Source organism: Gymnodraco acuticeps, unplaced genomic scaffold (assembly GCF_902827175.1).
Source record: "Gymnodraco acuticeps unplaced genomic scaffold, fGymAcu1.1, whole genome shotgun sequence".
In the NCBI taxonomy this organism is placed as follows: Eukaryota; Metazoa; Chordata; class Actinopteri; order Perciformes; family Bathydraconidae; genus Gymnodraco; species Gymnodraco acuticeps.
In genome coordinates this window covers 994,827-1,016,119 of record NW_022990838.1, presented here as the reverse complement: position 1 = coordinate 1,016,119, position 21,293 = coordinate 994,827, and the positions used below count along the sequence as shown (strand labels likewise).

The 21,293-nt window shown below is 40.1% G+C and overlaps 1 protein-coding gene across 3 annotated transcripts; it reads left to right on the top strand.

Moving 5' to 3' along the window:
* Positions 1-4,560: 4,560 nt before the first annotated feature.
* ca4a (carbonic anhydrase IV a) lies at positions 4,561-14,799 on the top strand. 3 transcript variants are annotated; one of them, XM_034233054.1, is made up of 8 exons: positions 4,561-4,789; positions 8,447-8,491; positions 9,250-9,414; positions 9,490-9,635; positions 11,305-11,397; positions 11,500-11,563; positions 11,655-11,818; positions 12,558-14,799. In XM_034233054.1, exons 1-8 carry the CDS (start codon positions 4,681-4,683, stop codon positions 12,735-12,737), a joined length of 966 nt encoding a protein of 321 aa, XP_034088945.1. In that variant the 5' UTR covers positions 4,561-4,680; the 3' UTR covers positions 12,738-14,799. The 3 variants fall into 3 exon arrangements, with proteins under 3 accessions (XP_034088945.1, XP_034088944.1, XP_034088946.1); XM_034233053.1 differs by having other exon boundaries at positions 11,497-11,563; XM_034233055.1 differs by lacking the exon at positions 4,561-4,789 and adding an exon at positions 4,822-5,609 and having other exon boundaries at positions 11,497-11,563.
* The last annotated feature ends 6,494 nt before the right edge of the window (positions 14,800-21,293 follow it).

Genomic DNA, 21,293 nt, shown 5'->3' with positions numbered 1-21,293 from the left:
GTGTGTGTGTGTGTGTATATATATGTATGTGTGTGTGTGTGTGTGATTTGTTTACAATCTTTCTCTCTTCAGTCTATTTATTACAAACCACAAACTTTATTTTTTATTGTATTGTACATCCAACGTTTTCTTATAAGTTTTGACAAGTTTTGTAAAATACAGGGGTTGAAAGCACTATGCTCAAGATGCATTTAATATAATAACACAATACATTTCCTTTTAAACTTCATTTAAAGGTTTTCCAATATGCAAAAACACTACACTCCTGCTAAAACTATAACTTCCTAAATCGCACAGTAATCATGAAAATATATAATTATATTAATCCAATAAGAGTATAATACAACACTGAATTTATGTTTTAGGTAAATATCACTCGTCAACTGCTTGAGCTTCAATATCAGGAAACATTTCTTTATTATCCTTAAAAGAATGGAAGCATAATCACAGAGCATTTGGTAAAAATAGTTCCCGAACAGTGTTTAGAGGGAGTTACACAGTCACAGGATGCAGGAATACCGGTTCAAGGCAGTACACATTGTTTTGTTTGGATTAGCTAAGGCTCACGTAAGACATGATCATGCTGTTCATCAGGGACGTGCGCAGACATTTTTGGGGGCGGGAGCTCAAGTGGGGAAAAGGGCACTTCCCATAATCATTTATAAAATAATGTTTTAAAACAAAAAGTGAAATATAGTTTCACAACTCTGACTTACTGACCAATTTATTTTAATACTCACACTCACGCAATTGTTTAATACTCAACAGAATTCTACAAAAATAATCAGTTAACACAGAGACGGTCTTCTATTCACTACGCACAAGAGCAGACAACAAACTAGTACAATTAATAGTTATTAAATGAACAGCCAACAATCAAAATTATGAAGTTACTGTTTAAGGACATTACAGGCAAAACATATCGTTTTTCATAGCTACTTGTACATTTTGTTATTTTGGTCTGTTTTGCTTCCATGTTTTCTTTCACTCTAATGGAAAGAAAACTTCAGGAAGTGTTATCCTTTTAACCTGCAATGCCTTGGTAACTGCATGCAAATTAGCGCATTTTAATTAAGATAAGAGATAAGATAGTAGTTTATTACCAGTGTACGCCTAATTTGCATATCAATGTGGCGATTGTGATGACGTTATTAGATACACATTCTACTGTATTCACATTTAGTGTCTCCCCTTAAGTACAGTATGCTACATTAGCCTGTATGCCCATGATAAATTGCCTTAGCTAAACCTTAATTGAGCTAACTTATCCATTAGCTAGCCTACCTTAGTTAATAGATTTGTTCTTGTCTTTTGGCGAATTAGCTGTAAACTCGAGGCACTCCACTCATCTTCAAACAAGCCAAGAAAAGCCGGCACATGGGACAGTAAAGTGGGAGGTGCTGCTACCTGTCTGTCTGAAGTGACTGCCGATGTCCGCACCGCTGTGCGCGAGAGGTGGACGGAGGGAGGGTAGAGAGAGCCTCGGAACTTCACAGTCTAATCTCCCGACCTGATATTTTTATTTTGTATTCAATCAATATATTTTTGGAAAGGGAAACTGTCCGCAAACAGCAGTAGGCTAGATATATATTCATTTATTTAAAAAAAGGGCACTTTCTCTGGAGGAAGAAAAGCGCAAGCCCACTTTGATGTCTGCGCGTGCCTGCTATTCATATGTCTACCTCCATAGGGCTGAATCATCATGTGGAGTCGGTGGACGCGCCGGCGCGTCCAAGTGCACATTATTTACGTATTTAATCATAGATTTACGCTTGTAAGGAGTAGAAATATGATTCAGATATCTGCGGATTCGCTAGAATCGTAGCTTTTCAAGAGTATCTCCTGTGAGACTGTACCCAGGGCACAGCAGCCAATATTGCCGCTCAAAGCAGCTTGATTCGGCGTTACACTGTGTGTGATTGGTGGATTTGTGTGTCAGTCAAGGACATCTCGGCCGGCCGGCAGCCATGTCGGTCTGAAATGACCAATGGACACTCTAGAAATCTAAGGACCTACCCACCAATAAAAAAACTTATAACAGGTGTCTCCCATCAGTTGCAGTCTTTGAGTCTGTGAAGAAGATAGAGAAAATGTCTCGAAGGAACTTTACCGTTGCGGACGCGCTGGATTTTATTTTCGCGAGCGGCAGTGAAGAAGATGGCTCATCAGAACCTGAAGGCTTCGACTCTTCTGAAGAAGAAGAATACAGGGACAGCAGGGATCCATTTGAGGATGGGTAAGTGTAAATATAACTTGTAGTGCATTTGCCATTTTGTGAGGAGTACCGCGAAAATGAACAATGGATTTATCAACCTTTTTATTTTCCCCTCATGAACTTTTTCTCGGGACAAAATAGACTCTTGATTAGTAAACGTTTACTCTGTGTAAATGTTATTTATGTGTAAACGTTATTTTGGTGTGTATAAGTAAGGTTATATGTGTAGATGCATGAGATAATCCTTTATTTGTCCCACAACGGAGACCTTTAAGTGTGTGTGTGTGTGTGTGTGTGTGTGTGTGTGTGTGTGTGTGTGTGTGTGTGTGTGTGTGTGTGTGTGTGTGTGTGTGTGTGTGTGTGTGTGTGTGTGTGTGTGTGTGTGTGTGTGTGTGTGTGTGTGTGTGTGTGTGTGTGTGTGTGTGTGTGTGTGTGTGTGTGTGTGTGTGTGTGTGTGTGTGTGTGTCACAATTTTTATTTGTTTTACAGAGAGGTTTCACAGCTGCCTGGGCCTAGCCCCACAGATGACATTTATCCAGGAGCCTCCAGCTGTGCCTGCCACCATGTTGAGATCTACCTTGGATCAAGGGCCTTCACCATCAAGGACTAGCGGACCAGCCTGCAACGAGGTCAAGATACACCTCAGCTCCACCACAGCCACAGCCATCACCATCAACCCGGACAGCAAAGAGGTCTCGTAGAGCACACGTACCTCCCACACAGCCACCAGCTGCCCATGCACCATCACCCCCACCTGCACAGCAGCCAGCTCCACTGTCTTGGAAGACCCTGACACTGCTCCCCCTGTCTCCAGGTTTCAACCTGCTCGCACACCCGGGCCACAGCTCAGCTGAACAGTATCAAACAAACCCCTTGACCTGTTCAAGCTGTTCTTCAGTGCACTAACAGTACAGACACTCTGTACCAACACAAACAAGTGGGCTGCACAGGAGATGGGAAAGGGTAAAACCTACAAATGGACTGACTTGACTGTAGAGGATTTCTATAAATACATGGGGCTGCTGAAACTGGACAATGTATTGGACTACTGGAGGAAGGATCATTTTGTCAGTGTATAATGAATAGTTGGTTGAAGGAAAAAAAGTTCTGATGTTCAATATTGTAAATAGTGAGATTTTGCAGTTATATTTATATACATTATTGGTATTATAATAAATTGTTGGTTGAAAAAAAAAGTTCTAATGCTCAATTCTGTTTTTTTTACACATCACATGAACCTTGGTATGTAATATGAAGTCATTATTCAGTCCTGATATATCTCAGTCCCTGCTGTGGTGAAAGTAGAGTGATTGACAGCTGTTTTACTCAGAATTCGAATTTATACAATTTCATTTTAGACATGAATAACACATGTATATACAGTGTAATTCAAATATTTCACTACTTTTTTAATCCTAAGACTTTGGTAACCAAATCTAAAACACCAAAACAATTCGATCACATGAGTACATTTGTGTTTTCACAAGAGTTTTGAAGATTTTCCGAAAATCGGATGGCAAATTTTAAGCTTTTGAGCTACTTATCTCATCAAACAGTGCTCTAAGGTGAGTAATATGCATATATAGCAAGACCAGAGATTGTCCTGAACATTTTGATATGTAACACATGGGGTGCCATGTTAGAAGAAATACATTTAAAAGGTGATTTAAGAAAACATCTAAAAATCGAGAAAATACCCTTAGACTCCAGAGGGTTAATGGTTGTCAGCTCATTTGTCTTCTAGATAATCATACATCCTGTTTCGTACACAGCTATATAGGGCCTTTGTTATCATGTGCTCTGACATTGGAACATTCAGTATGTTCCCAACAGAGACCAATCTGTAAAAAGTACTTTTGTTTCTGATAATACTTTTTTTTTGCGAAAATAATGAATGCTATTATTATATATTTTCTTTTTTTTCGAGAGTACTTTCCTTGTCTTTGACATATTTGTTTTAAAAAGAAGAATGGAGGTGGCTTTGAAAATAATGCTTTACAATTCAAATAAAACCACAACAAATGTTCAATGAAAGACATAATTGCTGTAAAAGGTGTCAAGTGCTACTTTAAACATTAAAACAAGCTGGTAAAATATGCTAATCTCATAAAGCATCGTGCCAGTGTGAAACAGAAGGACTCTAACCTTTAATGTGAAGGAACAAGAGGAGGGGGCTCAGTCCTCCTATAAGGATATCACACTATGTCTCTGAGGGCCACCTTGCCACCTGTGGAGCCTCAGGCTGCATTAATGATTAACACTATCAGACCCCAACACCGCCCTCTCACAGGAAGGGTTTCCATCAACACCATGACAGCAATGATTGCATTATTAGATGTGGCTCCTGCACACCGGGAGCATCTTATCAGCGGAGAGCTTTATTAGAGGCGATGCCCGAAGAGGGAGGGGCCACTCTTTCTTTTCCTGTCGGGGTATGGTGATAGATAAGTATAAGACCCACAAGAATGCGATCACATTGGAAAAAACAGTCATTGTGTTTCCTTGCCTCCAACATGCAGCAACTGATCCTGCCCGCTCTGCTGGCATCCTGCTGGACCGTCTGCTCAGGAGCAGGTGAGTGCCTCATCCAGAGCTGGGAAATATGTCTTTATTCCTCTCCTACAAAAATGTTCAATGTTGTTGGTTAATTAATGTGAGTAATTTATCTTTTAATACAAGCATTTCTTCTGCCGAATTTTTTGTCATGTTTCTTATCATTTTGATCAAAATCTGTGATGTTGTTTTACATCAAAACATGCAGGGGATACATGATTTATATCCGAGTTAACACGCTATTTGATTTTGCGCAACACATCAGAGCAATGACAACAGCAGGTGAAGTTGCTTTTTACCAGTTGTTTTCAACCGTGCTAGGCACTTTGTTCAATTAGAAAGTTGATTTATTGCGGAATCCCAAGATTCAATGACAGAAATCCGAAAAAACATTGAGAGAGATGATCTGCCAAAAAAAAAAAATCGTTAATCAAAGATCAGCAGCTCAAAAACCGCCTTCGTGACGCACACACACACCTGCCCTGTCCATCCCACTGATCTGTGCGCGACGCGCTCATCTGCAACCTATCCGTCTCAGCTCCATGTTCAAGGAGACGAGAGGATACAGGGATCCTGGATCAGCTGAGCCAAAAGCAAAAGCAGGCAGACCCGACTGAGCTGCTGAGACTCTCTCAGTCCCGACACAGGTCTCTCTCCCTCTCTCTCCCCTCTCTCCCCCTCTCGTGCACCTGCTCTTCTGCACACTGAGCCAATGGCAGACATTTGGGTCCTCGCTGCCGCAGAGAGACGCGCCGAGCTGCTCTCCGCCAATGTCTCCACATTCACAGCGGGGGATTGTGACCCAGAGGTTTGGAACCGACACTAATAGAGTAAATTATGAGTAAGTAATGACTGGCGGCTGAGTAAGTGACGAAGCTCTTTGGTCGTTGTTGGTGCGATTAATTATTAGTCATTAACTAATGCGCACACTTGGAAGAAAATGTCACAGGCTTTCCCGTGCGTCTTTCGATTGAATCCCAAATATTGTTCTTCTTTTAATGTGTCTTTTCAATAATATGATCAAATTAGGTGTAGTAGATTATCTTGCTGTCAGCCCAAGACACATTATGTAAACAAAAACACACCTATGTGACGCAAAAAAAATGTCAACTATTTTGGCAGTATTTGTTTTTTGGAAAAGCTCCAGTTGACACTATTACTCGATGTGCGCTCATCATGCAGTGTTGAGTATAGCATCGCTGCGCCTCCAAACTGCAGCGCCTTGACTGAGCTATGCCTAATGCTGCAGTGTTTTTTAGAGAGGCTTCTGAGTTTTTGGGGTAAAAAGGAAACATTTTCAAACAATCCATGCCGTTTTTTGTGATTGCATTGGCAAAAGAAAAGGCCGAGTGTAAACCAGTCCTCATGTGGGAACCCTAAACCTCTCTCATCTCGAAGTTGGAGAGCCGTTTTGGCACACAAAGGACTGGCAAAGGATTTCATTCTCTCTCTTTTTTGTAAGTGTGTATGCCGCCTCCACAGCGCACTCGCGCGACACAATGGCATTAAAACCTCCGTTTGTCTCCGCCGCGCGCACGCAGACGTGGCCTATATTGGTTTTCCTGGCGCTGCCTTTTGTTTTCTTCTTCACAGTTTCCTCACTTTGCTCTCTTGGCAGAGATCTCAGATTCATTGAAACACATTCATATTGTTCGTTTGCGCTACGGCTCACGGAGATCAAAGCCCGGCGTTTATTGGTCAAGAATTGTGCGGACAGAAATCTGATTGGCTGAGAGAAATACGCGCGACAGCAAGTCGTAAAAATAGATATGTCTACTCACAGACAGTGATGTTTAAGTAAAACAGACCATAAATATCGAGTTGAAAACGTTATATTAGGCCTATAATATATTAGTTTGAATTATTTTAGCAAGGTTTGTATAAAGTATTGGAAGTAAAGCTCCAGGTTGTGTTAACGATTATTATTTCTGTCCTGTAGTTGTTGTTAGAGATTACACTATATTAAAATACTTTAATGACAGTTAGTTGAATCTATAGCAGTATACTTTATGTTTTATGAGCTGTGTTTTGTATTAATGTACTCATTGGTTAAGTAACCAGTGAATTTAGCAGCCAAATAAATGCATTGGAGTACATTGTACAATCATTTCCCACTGAAATTAAGTGGAATAGACATATAAAGTAAAATAGAATACCCCTATGATAAAACAATATATATATACTGTCACACTATCACAGTTATCAGATGTACATTATGTATTAGTATGATTTACAGAGCATGAATAAAAGTATTATTCGACTTTAGTATACACATTTCTTTGCATCAACCAACACTTAAAATACCATGGATAGGAACACATTAAATATATATATCATAAGTATTTTATTGGTGGGTTTTTAGTTATTTACTCATTGATGGTTAAATCACTTAAATGTTGCAGCTAGTAAAGTAATCACATGTTTGTATATTGTGTATTGTATGTCTGATTATCCAGAGGAAATAGTAACTAAAGCTGTCAAATACTTGAATGTTGTAAAGTAGTATAAAAATGATGAGCCGAATAAAGTATAAATAGGTCAGATTTGTACTAATAAGAGACCTCTGATTTTAGGATCTAGAATTATAAGATTCATCTTCAGTTGTTTGTTTGCAAATCCATCAAAAATAACAACAATATACAAATAAATCGAAAACATTTGCATCTCTTTATGCCCGGCCACCAGTACCTTGAGTGTTGGCACCAGTGAATACAATGTGGGCCCCTCTGCTGTATTTATATTCAGTAGGCATTATCACGCCAGAACAGGAGGTAGCAGCTAACCAACCAAGAAACAAAACAGAGACTTCCTTCACACAAATGGGGAGAAGTCCTCACACCAATAACAGAGCGGGGGACTTTGCTCGTATTTTTTCAATGGCATGTATGTTTTTTTATAAATATTTGATTTCTTAGATAGATGCAGATATTTGTTTCAGAGTACGGGGTGGAATCATGCAAACCAATTGTTAAATATTAATAAACCTCGAGACAAACATGTGACAATGGCTGTTTATTTTGATAGCACGAAAAGATAAAGCACAGGACAGCTACTTCTTGTGTAGGAAGACAATTCCTTTGTATAGGGGGTTTTGTATGGCCGGTAAAAACCGCTTACTTAAGCAACATGAGAACAATCCACTGTTTGCAGTAAGGGAGAACAAATCAACTATAAATATAAGGTCACATTTGTAAATAGTACACAATGGCAACCCAGCGGGACAGTGTATATGCTCATCACAATGGGCTCACTCAGGCTTGCTTGTGTCACACAGAGGGTTATCAATGTGTGTGTGTGTGTGTTGTGTGTGTGTGTGTTGTGTGTGTGTGTGGGTGTGTGTGTGTGTGTGTGTGTGTGTGTGTGTGTGTGTGGTGTGGTGTGTGTGTGTGTGTGTGTGTGTGTGTGTGTGTGGTGTGTGTGTGTGTGTGTGTGTGTGTGTGTGTGTGGTGTGTGGTGTTGTGTGTGTGTGTGTGTGTGTGTGTGTGTGTGTGTGTGTGTGTGTGTGTGTGTGTGTGTGTGTGTGTGTGTGTGTGTGTGTGTGTGTGTGTGTGTGTGTGTGTGTGTGTGTGTGTGTGTGTGTGTGTGTGTGTGTGTGTGTGTGTGTGTGTGTGTGTGTGTGTGTGTGTGTGTGTGTGTGTGTGTGTGTGTGTAAAATATTTCCCATTTTCTGTGTTTCAGATTGGTGCTATCAGTCGCAGTTCAGCTGTGATCATCCTTGCAATGGTAAGACTTTTTAAATAGGATAAGTGAAACATTGTTTGATTATGATAACACTTTATTTATATAGTGGTTTTAAAAGCTAATTACAAAGTAGTTCACACAGGAGATAAAGCTACCACAAGTGCAAACAAAATTGTAATGTAACATTTAAATGAAATATAGAAAAAATGCAGCACAGAATAAAACACTTTGAGAAAATAACCCTGATTTGGCTGATGTTTGGAGTTGTACTGACTTGCAATACTTATAGAGTTACAGTTATGTTATGATGATGCAAAACAACATGGAATATGCTGTTGTTTGCAATTGAAAAAAGATTGAAAATTGCTATTTTGTAATTGAAATATTTAATCTAAAGGGAAAATGGAGAAGACTATGGACTGATCCATGTGGTACTCCAATAATACATTTGGTGGTTGAGGATTTACAGTCCCTGAGATGGCACTCAACATGTTGTGCTCCAAAAAAGTAATTAAAGAATCTCAGGAACAATGGGTCTTTCCAGAAGTCATGATCGCTTTATGTGATATAAAGTGACTGAACTTGTGGTGCTTGGTGACAAAAACCTTTTTCCTTCTATCGCAAAACCAACCAGAAGGAACTCTATCCTATATGGGTGAAAGGCTCTTGCCAACTCGTACCATTATCTCCAATACTTGGCAAATCACAACCGCAATTTAGACTACAAGTCAGAAGAAAATTATCTGTTTTGATTTTAGGGTTGAATGTCCCTTTTTAAATTTGTATTTTTCTTGTTTTAGGCCCAGAGAAGTGGAACCACGCGAACAGCAAATGTGAAGGAAAACAACAGTCGCCCATCAACATCGTCACCAGAAAGACTTTAAAGGATGAGAGACTGACTCCTTTCAAGTTTGATAACTACCAGCAGATCTTCAGAGGCACGATCAAGAACAACGGCCACTCAGGTGAGCATATGTTCCATCGGATAGCCTTCAATGCAGTTGAGCTGTTATGTGACATTTGGTGTTTGTCTTCTACAGTTCAGGTGGGAATTTCTCACCTGAGCACCGTCTCAGGTGGAGGCCTGCCAACCAGCTACAAGGCGGTGCAGTTCCACCTGCACTGGGGCAACAACGGGGGGCCCGGCTCCGAACACACCATCGATGGAGAGCAGTATCCCATGGAGGTATATTAACCTTAAAAACACACACAGCTTGTCTTTAGTGAAGGTTAAGGATCAGGTCTCTGTTCCTGTTTTTATTGTACAATGCCTTTTCTTTTTATGCTGCTACACAAACAAATTCCCAAATTGGGATCAATAAAGTACCATCTTATCTCTTATCTGTATGGATTAAACATTTCATATGTGAATATACTGTAAATTCTATATTTTTCTCACAAAAGAAAATGAGTGCATTAGTCCACCTTTCAATGCTGACTTCCCTACCTGACTGTGGCTCCCAGCCTCAAGCCCATTAATTCCTACTCAATATATTCATATTTAAAAAGAGGGCACAGATATATTGCTGTAGTTTTTGTTTTTTTACAAAGGCTTGAGTAGTGTTTTGTTTGGAGCAATTTTCTGCCATAGATTAAGCGATTTAGTGAGTATTTATAGCAGCAGAAATGTGTATAAAGGGTTGACTCATGCTGAAGGAACGTGTCACCCAGTGTTATGATGTGGATCACTGATTATTGAAACAGAGCTCGCTGGCACAGATGAATGAGATATTTCAGGCTTTGGATAAACAGGCATGTTTGTACAATAGCTTTGGTCTTCAAGTCATTTGTTGAGAATAAATAATGTCACCAGACTTAAAGGTGTCCTATCATACAAAATGCACTTTTTGATGTCTTTTATACATAAATATGTGTCCCCGGTGTGCCAGGGAACTCACAAAGTGCCTCTCTCTTTTACTCCGTACCTACATCTCTAAAAACGGGGGGTACAATGGAGCTGATTCTGATTTGCATCGCATATGAAGTAATATCGGAAATGTGGGCTGGCTTTACACCCACGGCCCTATCAGAAACGTCGCTATCAGAAATAATGCGCGACGTGTTTTGGACATAATATGGTCTTGGTTTACATTAGCAAGCATCGCTAACACTCACAACTAACCTGTACTGGAGAGAGTATGTGTAAAAAAAGCAGGAAATAAAAAAAGGAACTTACCTTGTGGTAAACCCGCAAGACAATAAGCATTTAAACTCCATACTGTTTCAGAAATAATCCTTGAAGTGGTTTGGAACATGATATGGCGTTTAATCACGGCATGCATTTATTAGCTGCATCTGAGCAGAGCATTAACTTACAGTGTGCCTGCTGCTCAAAAAGGGGCGGTGCCAGCAGAGAATCAGCCATTCTCTAACAGGGCTGAAATAGAGGGCTATCAGGTATTTTGAGGTGCTAGGTATTTTTTAGCAAAACACATATAGATATGTTTTTTTATATATCTGATATAATGATGATTTAAATGGTCAAAATTACCGATTGGGCCTTCTCTCACATTTAGATAGAAAACTGATTCACTTGAACTGATATGTCAAGTGTTCAATTCTTAAAGCATGGAATCTACTCAACAAACTAAAAAGGCACTTAGAGAGAGCATGAAAAAAAGTCAAATATAATATATGTATGAGAGATGGAATTGGGATCCACTCGAAAACGTTATGTTATTCTTTGACAACATCCTTCCACCAAGTTTTTTATGAAATAGGTCTAGATGTTTTTCTGTAATTCTGAAAACAAACTTAAAAACCAAACCAAAAATGTTGGAAGAGGCACACATTTTACACACACTGTTAAACATGACTGTTTGAAAGTGGTAACATCAGCAATTTTGTCTCCACAGCTGCACATTGTGCACATGAAGCACCATTACACTGATCTGACAACAGCCCTTTCAGACCCAGAGGGAGTTGCAGTCCTTGGGTTCTTCTACGAGGTAACCATTTGAAATCCTGTATCCTTGAGATCAATCTGTTTTTACAGAACCGACTATGTTAGGATGACACAGTGCTGAAATGTGAATTTATATTTCCAGCAGTCGAATAGGGCAAACCGAAAGTATGAACCCATCATCAATGCCCTACGAAGCATCAAAAATGCAAGTAAGTTGTTAAGTTCAATTATAAGCAAGTAAAGAATGCTGGCTGTTCAGCAGTGATGCCAACAATTTATCTATGGCTTTTCTGTTTTCAGATGGCAACACTTCTCTGCTTCCCGTCTCCCTGGCACAACTCATCCCAGCTGAGCAGAATCTGACCAGCTACTACCGCTACAAGGGCTCTCTGACCACTCCAGGCTGCACTGAGGCTGTGGTTTGGACCTTGTTTGAGAGTCCCATCCCTCTAAGCATGGAACAGGTTAGCATTAAGACTTCAATCTTCAAACTTGCTTAAAGGTCTCCTATTATACTATTTTTAGACATATAGGTCTCAGATATATAAATATATATTAAAAAACATGTCTATGAAGTGTTTTGCTCAAAATACCAATCTGATTTTGCATGATAGGAGACCGTTAAAACATTCCCGATATCTAACTAAACATTTCTACTGTGTTCCTTTTCATAATGACCATGTAATAATTGAAGTATAATGAATAGGCTAGATTAAAATATGCCAGGGTCCCAACATATAATCACCTTGTCCTTGTCCTGAAAAAAAAGAGAACCTCTGCTTGAGCTTTTGCTAGGTTCCTATAACTTTTTTAGTGGAATACTGTTTTTTTTACCTCATTGTGCCCCTGTTGGAGAATTAAAAGGTGGAATGTGATGGAATTTGGTGGACCTCATAGACATCTAAAATGTGACAAGGGGCCCCAACAAAACACTGCTCTTTTGTAAGCAGTCACATACCATACAGTTGGGGAACCACTGGTCAGCAATGTGTGGTATTTCATAACCATTCATAAAACCTCTTTTATAATTTTTTGTAATCAAAGCTGTCAGATAAAGATAATTGAGTAAAGAGTAATGTTTCCCTCTGTAGAAGAGTGAAAGGTATAAAGCATTGTTAAATGGAAATAAACAAAGAAAGTACAAGAAATACAATATTGTACTGACATTTAGACCCGTTGTGTCCATCTTCTATCTTCCTCCAGTTGCGGGCGTTCTCTGAGCTCAAGTTTCAAGATGGAAACTCGATGATAGAGACCTACAGGCCGGTCCAGCCCCTGAACGGTCGGCAGGTGTTCCGGTCGGACGGCGCAGTGATCCTGGCCAGCTCCGCCCTCCTGATGGCCACCATCGCCACGGCCTTGGGACTATCCCAACCCAACTAAAGCGAAGCATTCCGTGCTGCACTGCGACATCCATGAACAAAATTAGTTCTGTATCACTCCTCAGCTGAACCCCGGTTTGTAACATCCTCATCGCATGGTAGCTAAGATGATAGACCACGTCGTAGTGCAGGCAGGACTTACAGTGTTCCCCTCTTACAACACAAATGACCGAGGCGTTTCAGGAACGTCTTACGAATGGTGCTGTAAGGGTTCGATCAGCATTCATGCATGCATAGCAAAGTCTCATTTCAGCATTGTGAATGTGCCATAAAGCAGGTTACCAAGCACTCAAACTTAATTCAAACGTAACATCAGATCCCTGAGTCATGCACTCATTTTACACAGCGTCATCCTACACCAGCAAACACTCGCACACTTTAGACCGTGCACACTCCTGGTCCAATGTCAGGTACATTTAGCCTCTGCTTTATGTTAGTGCCAGTGGCCATTGTTTGTGCCAATGTCAGCCTCACAACCCGCACGTGATTTGCAGTTCTCAATGGGGCGTGTGAACGGCACAGAGCTATTAATAGCAGAACTGAGTCAAATAAACACGCTCCATTTCAAAGCCAGCGGTCAAAGGAGTCAGCAGATTGGCTTCTCTTTCAAAGTCCAGGCGGGCACGCCGAGGCCGGCAGGTGAACCCGTGCAGCCACTCAGTCAGCAGTTAGTCTGGGAAAAGAGGGAGGTTAAGGGGTGTGAGGTCTTGCATTTCTTCATGGGAATGCAGTGTCAGGCGCAGAGCTGCAGTCTTTTACCTATATAAGTCAGAAGCCATGTTAACACCTGGCATTCACATGCGCATCAAGTGATCTGATCACACGTGGAAAGATCCAATGCGTCAGTTCATACCAACAACAACGTAAAGCAGCATGATACACGCATGGTACGTATAACGTAATTTCTCCCGTGTGTTTTTGTAGAACATTTTTACTTTTGAAATCAATACTCATTGGAAATTCCTCCTAGTCAAAGATCTTGAAGTGTTTGACCCCTTGTCAGCAATTAATCTTCTAGTATGAGAACAACAACTGTAAGCCTCCCGATTATTAGAAAGAAAGTTTTGCAGAGTGAACAGTACGACTTTAAAAGTTGTGATAATTAACCTTGCTTTACTGAGTGATCAAATCTTAATGAGTCTTCAATGCATCTTGGGAGTAGTCAACCCTGTACTTAGAGTTGATCAATTGTGATGGGATCACCAAATAATGCATGTAAACGCCAGGTGTGAACAGGGCCTTTACTACAAACACCTGGAACAAAGATGACGCTGCAGAGAGGCTAATGTTTATGCTAATCAAGGTAGGGCCAGCCTGGTTTCAGGGAGAAGAGAAGATCATCTGTGGCGCGAGGAAACAGTTATCAACCTGCACATTAAAAATAAAATCATTATTTGTATATATATATACATCTCGAACACTTGCATGACCCTGCATGTCTTGATGTTCCAGTTAGTGAGCTGCGTGAACATGGCTGCTTGAGTTAAGCGGCACACACACAAAACTGTGCTTGCCAAATTCATACACACTCAGGCACTTAATTTCCCATGTTTGACCCATGAAGTTCAGTGAGCTTATTTTAACGAACATGTGACTGCGTTCATGGCTTGTATTACAGGGTCTCAGATGCACTGAATGTTATCGACTGTGAATGACACCACACTGAGTTCTCACTCATTTATTAAGGAGGACATGTTATGTATTCTATAGTCAAAGATCTGAGAGCAAGTATTTATGAGAGGATCAAGCAAGGAATCTGTATATTTTCCATTGTTTCATAAGGAATCAAGTTATCTTTCTATGCTGTGTCATTGTACACAATATGTATTTATGTATTGAATGTGTATATTGATATGAGATGCACAGTTATCGTTATTTATGTATTTCAATGTTGATATATGAATGCTAACCCATATATGAAGCATCAAGTTGTCCAATCGAGTTTACTTATGCTGTCAAAGTGTATGAGATTGTCAGGTTGTAATGCTTAAAAGTGTCATGAATATTTTGGAGAATGTGTTCCAACTGAACAAAAGCAATAAAATACTTACATACCTTTTTAATGACAGTCTCTTTTGCTTGCACACGCACAATACAAGCAATATGAACCAGTGATCAAAACAGTGTTTAGCTTCAGTGTCAGCCCTGCATCTCTGCTTCCGCACTGTGAAAACTGATACCTGAACACACTCTGTTGGCTCTGTCGTTTGTCTGCTGGCTCAGACACACAGACAAGCGTCTCACTTTTCCCGTCTGATTCCCCTTCAGCCTGTTAGGAGAGTCTGAGGGCACACAGATCTCTATCCCTTAATCCTTTTCTAATTGACTTGTGTTTGATATTATAGAGGCTGTTGTGGCCCAAGTGCACACATAGTAAGTAATACAGTGTTGCATCATAGCTCTCTATGCTTAAAACACCTGTTAAATTCTATACAACACTGAGTCTGCAATCTATAAGATAGATTGCAGGTGTTTTTTTTTTACTTTATCCTCTTCAAGTTATATCCCCTACCCCCTTCTTTTGCTTTTCTCTCAGTCATTAAGAAATCAAAAGGCTTATTGTGATGGGCAGGCCTAGGAAGACACCAGCCCTTCACAGAGACACGCACGAAGACAGAGTTCAGACAAAAGCTTGAATGAAAGCCTCTCCTTCATTCCCCTGCCCGGGCCTCTATTGCTTCTCCAGATAAGCATCAGGACAGACCGGTGATCAAAGGGTGGATCCTTCATATCTATTAGGGTTACTTTGGTCTGCTAGTCAGGCTTCTAGGAAAGCACCCATACAACCTCACTAACTCCTAAATCTACCTTGAAAGCCCCATGTCCCTGGGGTCTCCGGGACAATGGGCACCATTCTCCGCAGTAGAAACCAGAGGCATCCTCATATTGAAAGTGACCCTTTCTGAAACACTCACAGCAGCCCATCAGATATCCAGCTGCAGTTAAAGGTCACTGGGCCGCTCTTTGTCCATGTGTTTAAGAGAAAAACAAACAGTGCCACCTTTAGTGGCTCTCTATAGTCCCTTTCACACATGCACTGCAAGCCTGACATGATTTGAATGACATGGAAACGCAAATGTTCGAAACAGTTCAATAGAAGCTCCCTGTAGTCTGTTCCTATTTCAACCCATTTTGAAGGGACCCACTAAGCAATGCAATTGCCGTTGATGACGTTTCTATCGCTGCTGGCTAAAACTTAAATAAGGGTAATTTACACAAAATGGTAACAAAATAAAGAGACAACAAATCAGGAACTTCTGTTAATGTACATTGTCCGAAAGATTCAAGGTTCAGCAAGAAAACTGACCAAATTCCAAACATAAAGTTGTTTTGCGTATAGGGTGGTGCCTCCTCTGTTCTATATAGGTCCATAGGTCCTATCCCTTCCTTAAACTTACCAAAGCATTTCCAGTAAGTGGGAAGGCTTCTGAAACGGCCAATCTCCTGTTGTGTGCTACATGTGAAAGGAAACTCTGGACAATGTGCTGACCTTCTTCTCTGGACATTGTCTGAAGTTCATACGAGAAAAGGGCTCTGTGATGTCCCTTCTTCTTGCATCATGAACGGTCTGTTGATGGAGGCTAAATGTTTGTTTAAGAACCGAGCTGTCAGCTAGGGATATCTGTGGCCCAATTAACTTTGCTCTAATTCAATGATTCACCTTATTGTGCTGCCAGTGATATATATCTCACAGAGGTGTCTGCCAGCAATGGCGGTCATAATGTTAACGTTAGCCAACTGTGAGGAAAGACTCCTCTCCTGCCACGTCATGTGGCAGCACATAGCAGCTAGCCAACCACAGGGAAGCTGGAGGAAGCAATCTACCATGGGCCAAACATTAATTTCCTCTTAAATTGAACTCAGGTGAGATAGGCTATGAGCAGAATGTTGCTTTGTCCTTTAGCACACAAGGGCTTTCATTCAAGAGAAACTGCAGCAAAGCAGCAGGGGACCATCAACTGCTAATATCTTTTTTAGGAGCTATCACAGCACAGACACTGTTACAGCCATTAGCATACATTTCCCATCAGTGGAGATGAGAGTCATCTATACACAGCGGCTGACCGGTTTACATCCAGTGCGGAGAACGAATGTGAAGCGACTTAAAGCCTTTTGATCTCACAGAGCAGGACAATGGGTAAATCACCGGTTTTAAAAAGCCTTTTCAAAAACATCATTCTTCCTTTCAACAACACTTGAGTTTCAATTGCTGCGGAGGTCAGAGGTCATAATGGACAAAACCTCAAAGTGAACTGTGGTGTCTTAATCTGGGAGCCTCGTTTGCATCCTGCTCAGCGCTCTGGTCCACTGAGGTGTTCCAGGAGCACAATGGTATCTGGTTGAGAGGCAATGAGCTGAGCTGTGCAGGCAGCCCGATGAAAGTGGAGTCAGTAAAGCAGACAGACCTGGCTCTGAGGCCGGCCGACGAGAGTCAGCTGAAGCGAGAGGTTAACCAATGTAATCCCTTTTGGAGCAGCAGCTTTGGGAAAGTGATCTTGATTACTCTGGCTCAAAGTTCATGGAGGGATAAGACTGTTTGATGCACAGATATGGAAGAAAGCCCCGGTAGACTAATACATGGATACTATTCAATTAAAAGAATTCCCCTCTACAGTCAGGGGGATTTCTGTCATTAATTGTGAACACAATCGGCTCACCCCTTTCTCAAAGGAACTTGAAGGATAGAATCAGATTTTTGGAGTCTGACTCAATGCACATGTGACAGTATGTACAGACATAGATTTAGCAGTTGCTGTAATCTTCCCTCCTGTCCATCCTGGCCCTGAAGGAATCCTCTCCTAACATGATTCTAGTGTTCGTGATGGTGAACAAAATTCACCCCTTTCATTCTTTAAAAAATGTATTAAATATCCAACCAAAACAAATATAACTAATTTTGTAAGTCAAGTCAAATATGCGCCTTCCATGTGTTTTTATTATATATTATACTTCAGGTTTATTACCTCTACCTTTCTTTTGTGTAAAGGGAACACTCAAACAACAAAAAGAGGGGATTTTGCAATAAATACATATTTAATATGTCAATGAAGAGACCAACACACTAGCACAATTATTGTGTACCATACACTTCTGTGTTAGTGATGTACAAGACAATTATTTTCACCGTATCAGTTCATTTTAATATGATACAGGTACATTTATCCAACCATTCAGTCTGTGCATGTTCAACCGCAAGCTCTGCCCCATTTAAATAAATGCACAGGCTTGCAGGTGCACACGTGTGTTTGTGGAGCCTGTCAGACTTGAGAACATGAGAGCATAATTGACATTGAGGTGAACTTGATTTATATGGTTTCCCCAGCTTCATAAACCTGAAAATAAAATGGAAAGTATTTTTTTTGGAAAAATAAACATAATATTTTGAGTAATGACATACTGTATTTCATACCTTACAGTGCTCATTATGGCATAGCTGTGTGACTCTTCTCTTGTGGTCTCCTTCATCCTCATACAAAGGATAGCAGTTTATGTGTAAATATTGATATGTATTGCCGCACAATAGAAATAGGATTATGTTTTTGATTTACATGCTGCCCATAGATATATGAAAGACATGTTCTGATAGTCATAGAAAATAGATTTTAAGATCACCTCAAGTAAAAGTCCTCCTATGGGCAAACACAGTAAAAGAAGGGATATTAAATGGAATGATATAAAGATATATGCACAAAGATAACTGAGGATGTTGATTTTGTTGCACTTTAGTTGAAAAGTTAAAAAGGGACACTCCATTATGACCCGAGCGCACACTTGGACAGTGGTGGCGTTAATCGACAGAATGAAGGTTAAGGCTGGGCAGAGAGACTGACCTCTTTTAAAAACAAAGTTACCTTAAGAACCAGTGCTCACAAAGGGCCTGAAACAAATATGGTAAAATTGTTCTATTTTTGACAACAGTGTCATTTGGTTTCATTGTTCTGGGGGTTACAGGCCAGTGAAGGCGGTGATGTTTCTTGTAAAAATGTTCCCTACATGTTGGCTGAACTAGATTTATGACAGGTTTTCCTGAAAAACTGCTGTGGAATCAGACTACTGTACTTTACAGATCACCAGGTGACAGTCTATTTTCAATAACCATTAAAAACATTACTTTGTACATTTTTGTAGTTTTTTAAGTTAAAAAAAGGAATGGGTTCTAAACAGATTTCCTGCCATATTTAACTCTCCTCTCATATCCTGTTCAAGACTATGCTTAGCAAATGTTGCCAATACAATTTCCAAATCCACAGATGAGGATGTGATGATGCACATTCTGTTATGTTCCTATAACTTTAAATTAGGGCTGTTAAGTTAACGCGTTAATAACGCGTTAACGCAACAAAAACATTAACGCCACTAATTATTTTAACGCGATTAACGCATGTGTATTTTGTGTCCTCGGCCGCCCCGTAGTTTCAGAGCGCATCGAGTTTAAAATACCATCTACAAGCTGATGCTGACAGCCCCGCTCCTGCTGCCCGCTTGCGGCAGTATTTTATACTTTGTATTGTATTATTGAATGAGAGATGTTCCAGGTTGAATTGAGGCGAATATTTGTAATGTTCAGAGGTTGTTGTGTTTAATATTCATGAGAATATTTGTCATTGTTCAAATGATAATAACATTTGCATAAAGCATATTTATCCACTCATATGTTGATAAGAGTATTAAAAACTTGAAAAATATTCTTCTAAGGTACATTTAGAACAGATAATATATGTGCGATTAATTTGCGATTAATCGCGATTAACTATGGACAATCATGCGATTAATCGCGATTAAATATTTTAATCGACTGACAGCCCTACTTTAAATACAATTCATTATTCACTGGTGCCAGAACTTTGTCCAAGCTGTTGACGACCCTGTTCAGCCGGACGTCGTGAGGAGGCAGCGTGCATTCTCATTTTCCACTTATTTAATTGATTTTTCACTGAGTTATTCTGACCAGCCTCAATGACAGTGAAAGGCTGCTGCCTGCCGGTACATCATGACAATCCCCCACTGCCCACCAGCTACCTCCCACCCACCATCCACCCCTGGCACTCACACATACCCACAACCCTCCCCTGTTCAAAGCAAACAAATGTTTGATGGAGAAGCAAAGTAATATTTATATTTTTGAAGGAAGGCCACACTGCCAGCCAGTGATGCAGGATGAGAGGACTTGAGACAGGACGCGGAAATGTCCTTGAGCTGTGTGTGTAGTTTGGTTTAGTACAAACTAATGTGATTAAATATAACTTTGGGTTTTCCACAAGAACTTCCAGTATAAATTGTCCTTATTTTTACCTGCCTTATGCCTTTTTAAATAATGATTACCCTTAAAAAAACATTTTCACTATTAGCAGAGAATAACTATAAAGCATCCTTTTGCAATCAAAAAATATGTTTCAGGTTTTTCTCGTTTTAAAGACATTTTTGCAGTCTGTGACTGATATAGTTGGGAAGTGGACACCAATCCTCACCACACCAGTGGTAACTTATAGGGAACCAGCTCTCTGTTTTATTGTCCAACACATACAGTAGATGGATAAGCATTTAGACATGTGAAAATAATATTTAAATAAAGTTGTTACATCCTACACAGTGTCTGTGAACTGCTGTGGGCTAGTTTTCTCTTCTCCTACGCATTATTATACAGTGCTTGATACACTTTAAGTCTACAACAAATCTGTTCATATTTGTGTAGCTTCTGTAGCTGTATTGTATAAATCTGATCTGATAGTGCTGAGGGATCTCATTCATCCATAACTTGTCACACTAGCTATGTGAATTAAAACAGAAATTTGACTGAGTTCCATCAAGTCGACACAGTTTAACATCTCAAATTTAGACCATTTACACATCCAGTAGATATTAGCATTCATTTGTATTACAATGTTCATTCTCTTTTAAACCAAGTTTTGGACTTCAACAACTCCAAAAAAGCTTTTGTGTCTAGTAGCTGCTAAACTAGATTTTCTTCACCAGCTAACGTTAGCTGCTTACTTTGTCTACCATATTGTGCTACACAGGAATGTAGGCCTGCAGGGGGATGTATTAGTTGCCATTTCTTTTAATTCTTCTGAAAACAGCTCCCTTCTGTTGATGTGCATATTAGTGAGATTGGTCAGACCGAACAATCCAGAAAATGAGCTAAGCTAAAAGAAGCTAAACATGCTACTATGCATTCATCATGTCTTTAGGAATCTATGGTTCAGCAATCAGCACTGTATGAAGTGACTGGAATCTACAAACAGAGATATGCAGTACTATCATAGTAATACAATAATGGACATTTATTTGAGAACTGAGTCATTGCTGATAGATTTGGTAATCCTGAGGGCTGGCTTTGGTAAGAAATTAATGATTCAAGTTCCTCAGAAAAAGGAAATCTGAGTTCACTGTTTTGATGTTTGTTATCTTCCCAGTCATGGTCTTCCTGGCAACTGGGATTTTAAAAAGTAAACCTGTTAAGCCCCAAGGTCCCCGTCGGCGGGTACTTTTTTTTTTCACGACACTGTGTCTCAGGCAGTGTTGTGCTAGTTACTGAAAACCAGTAACTAGTTACCAT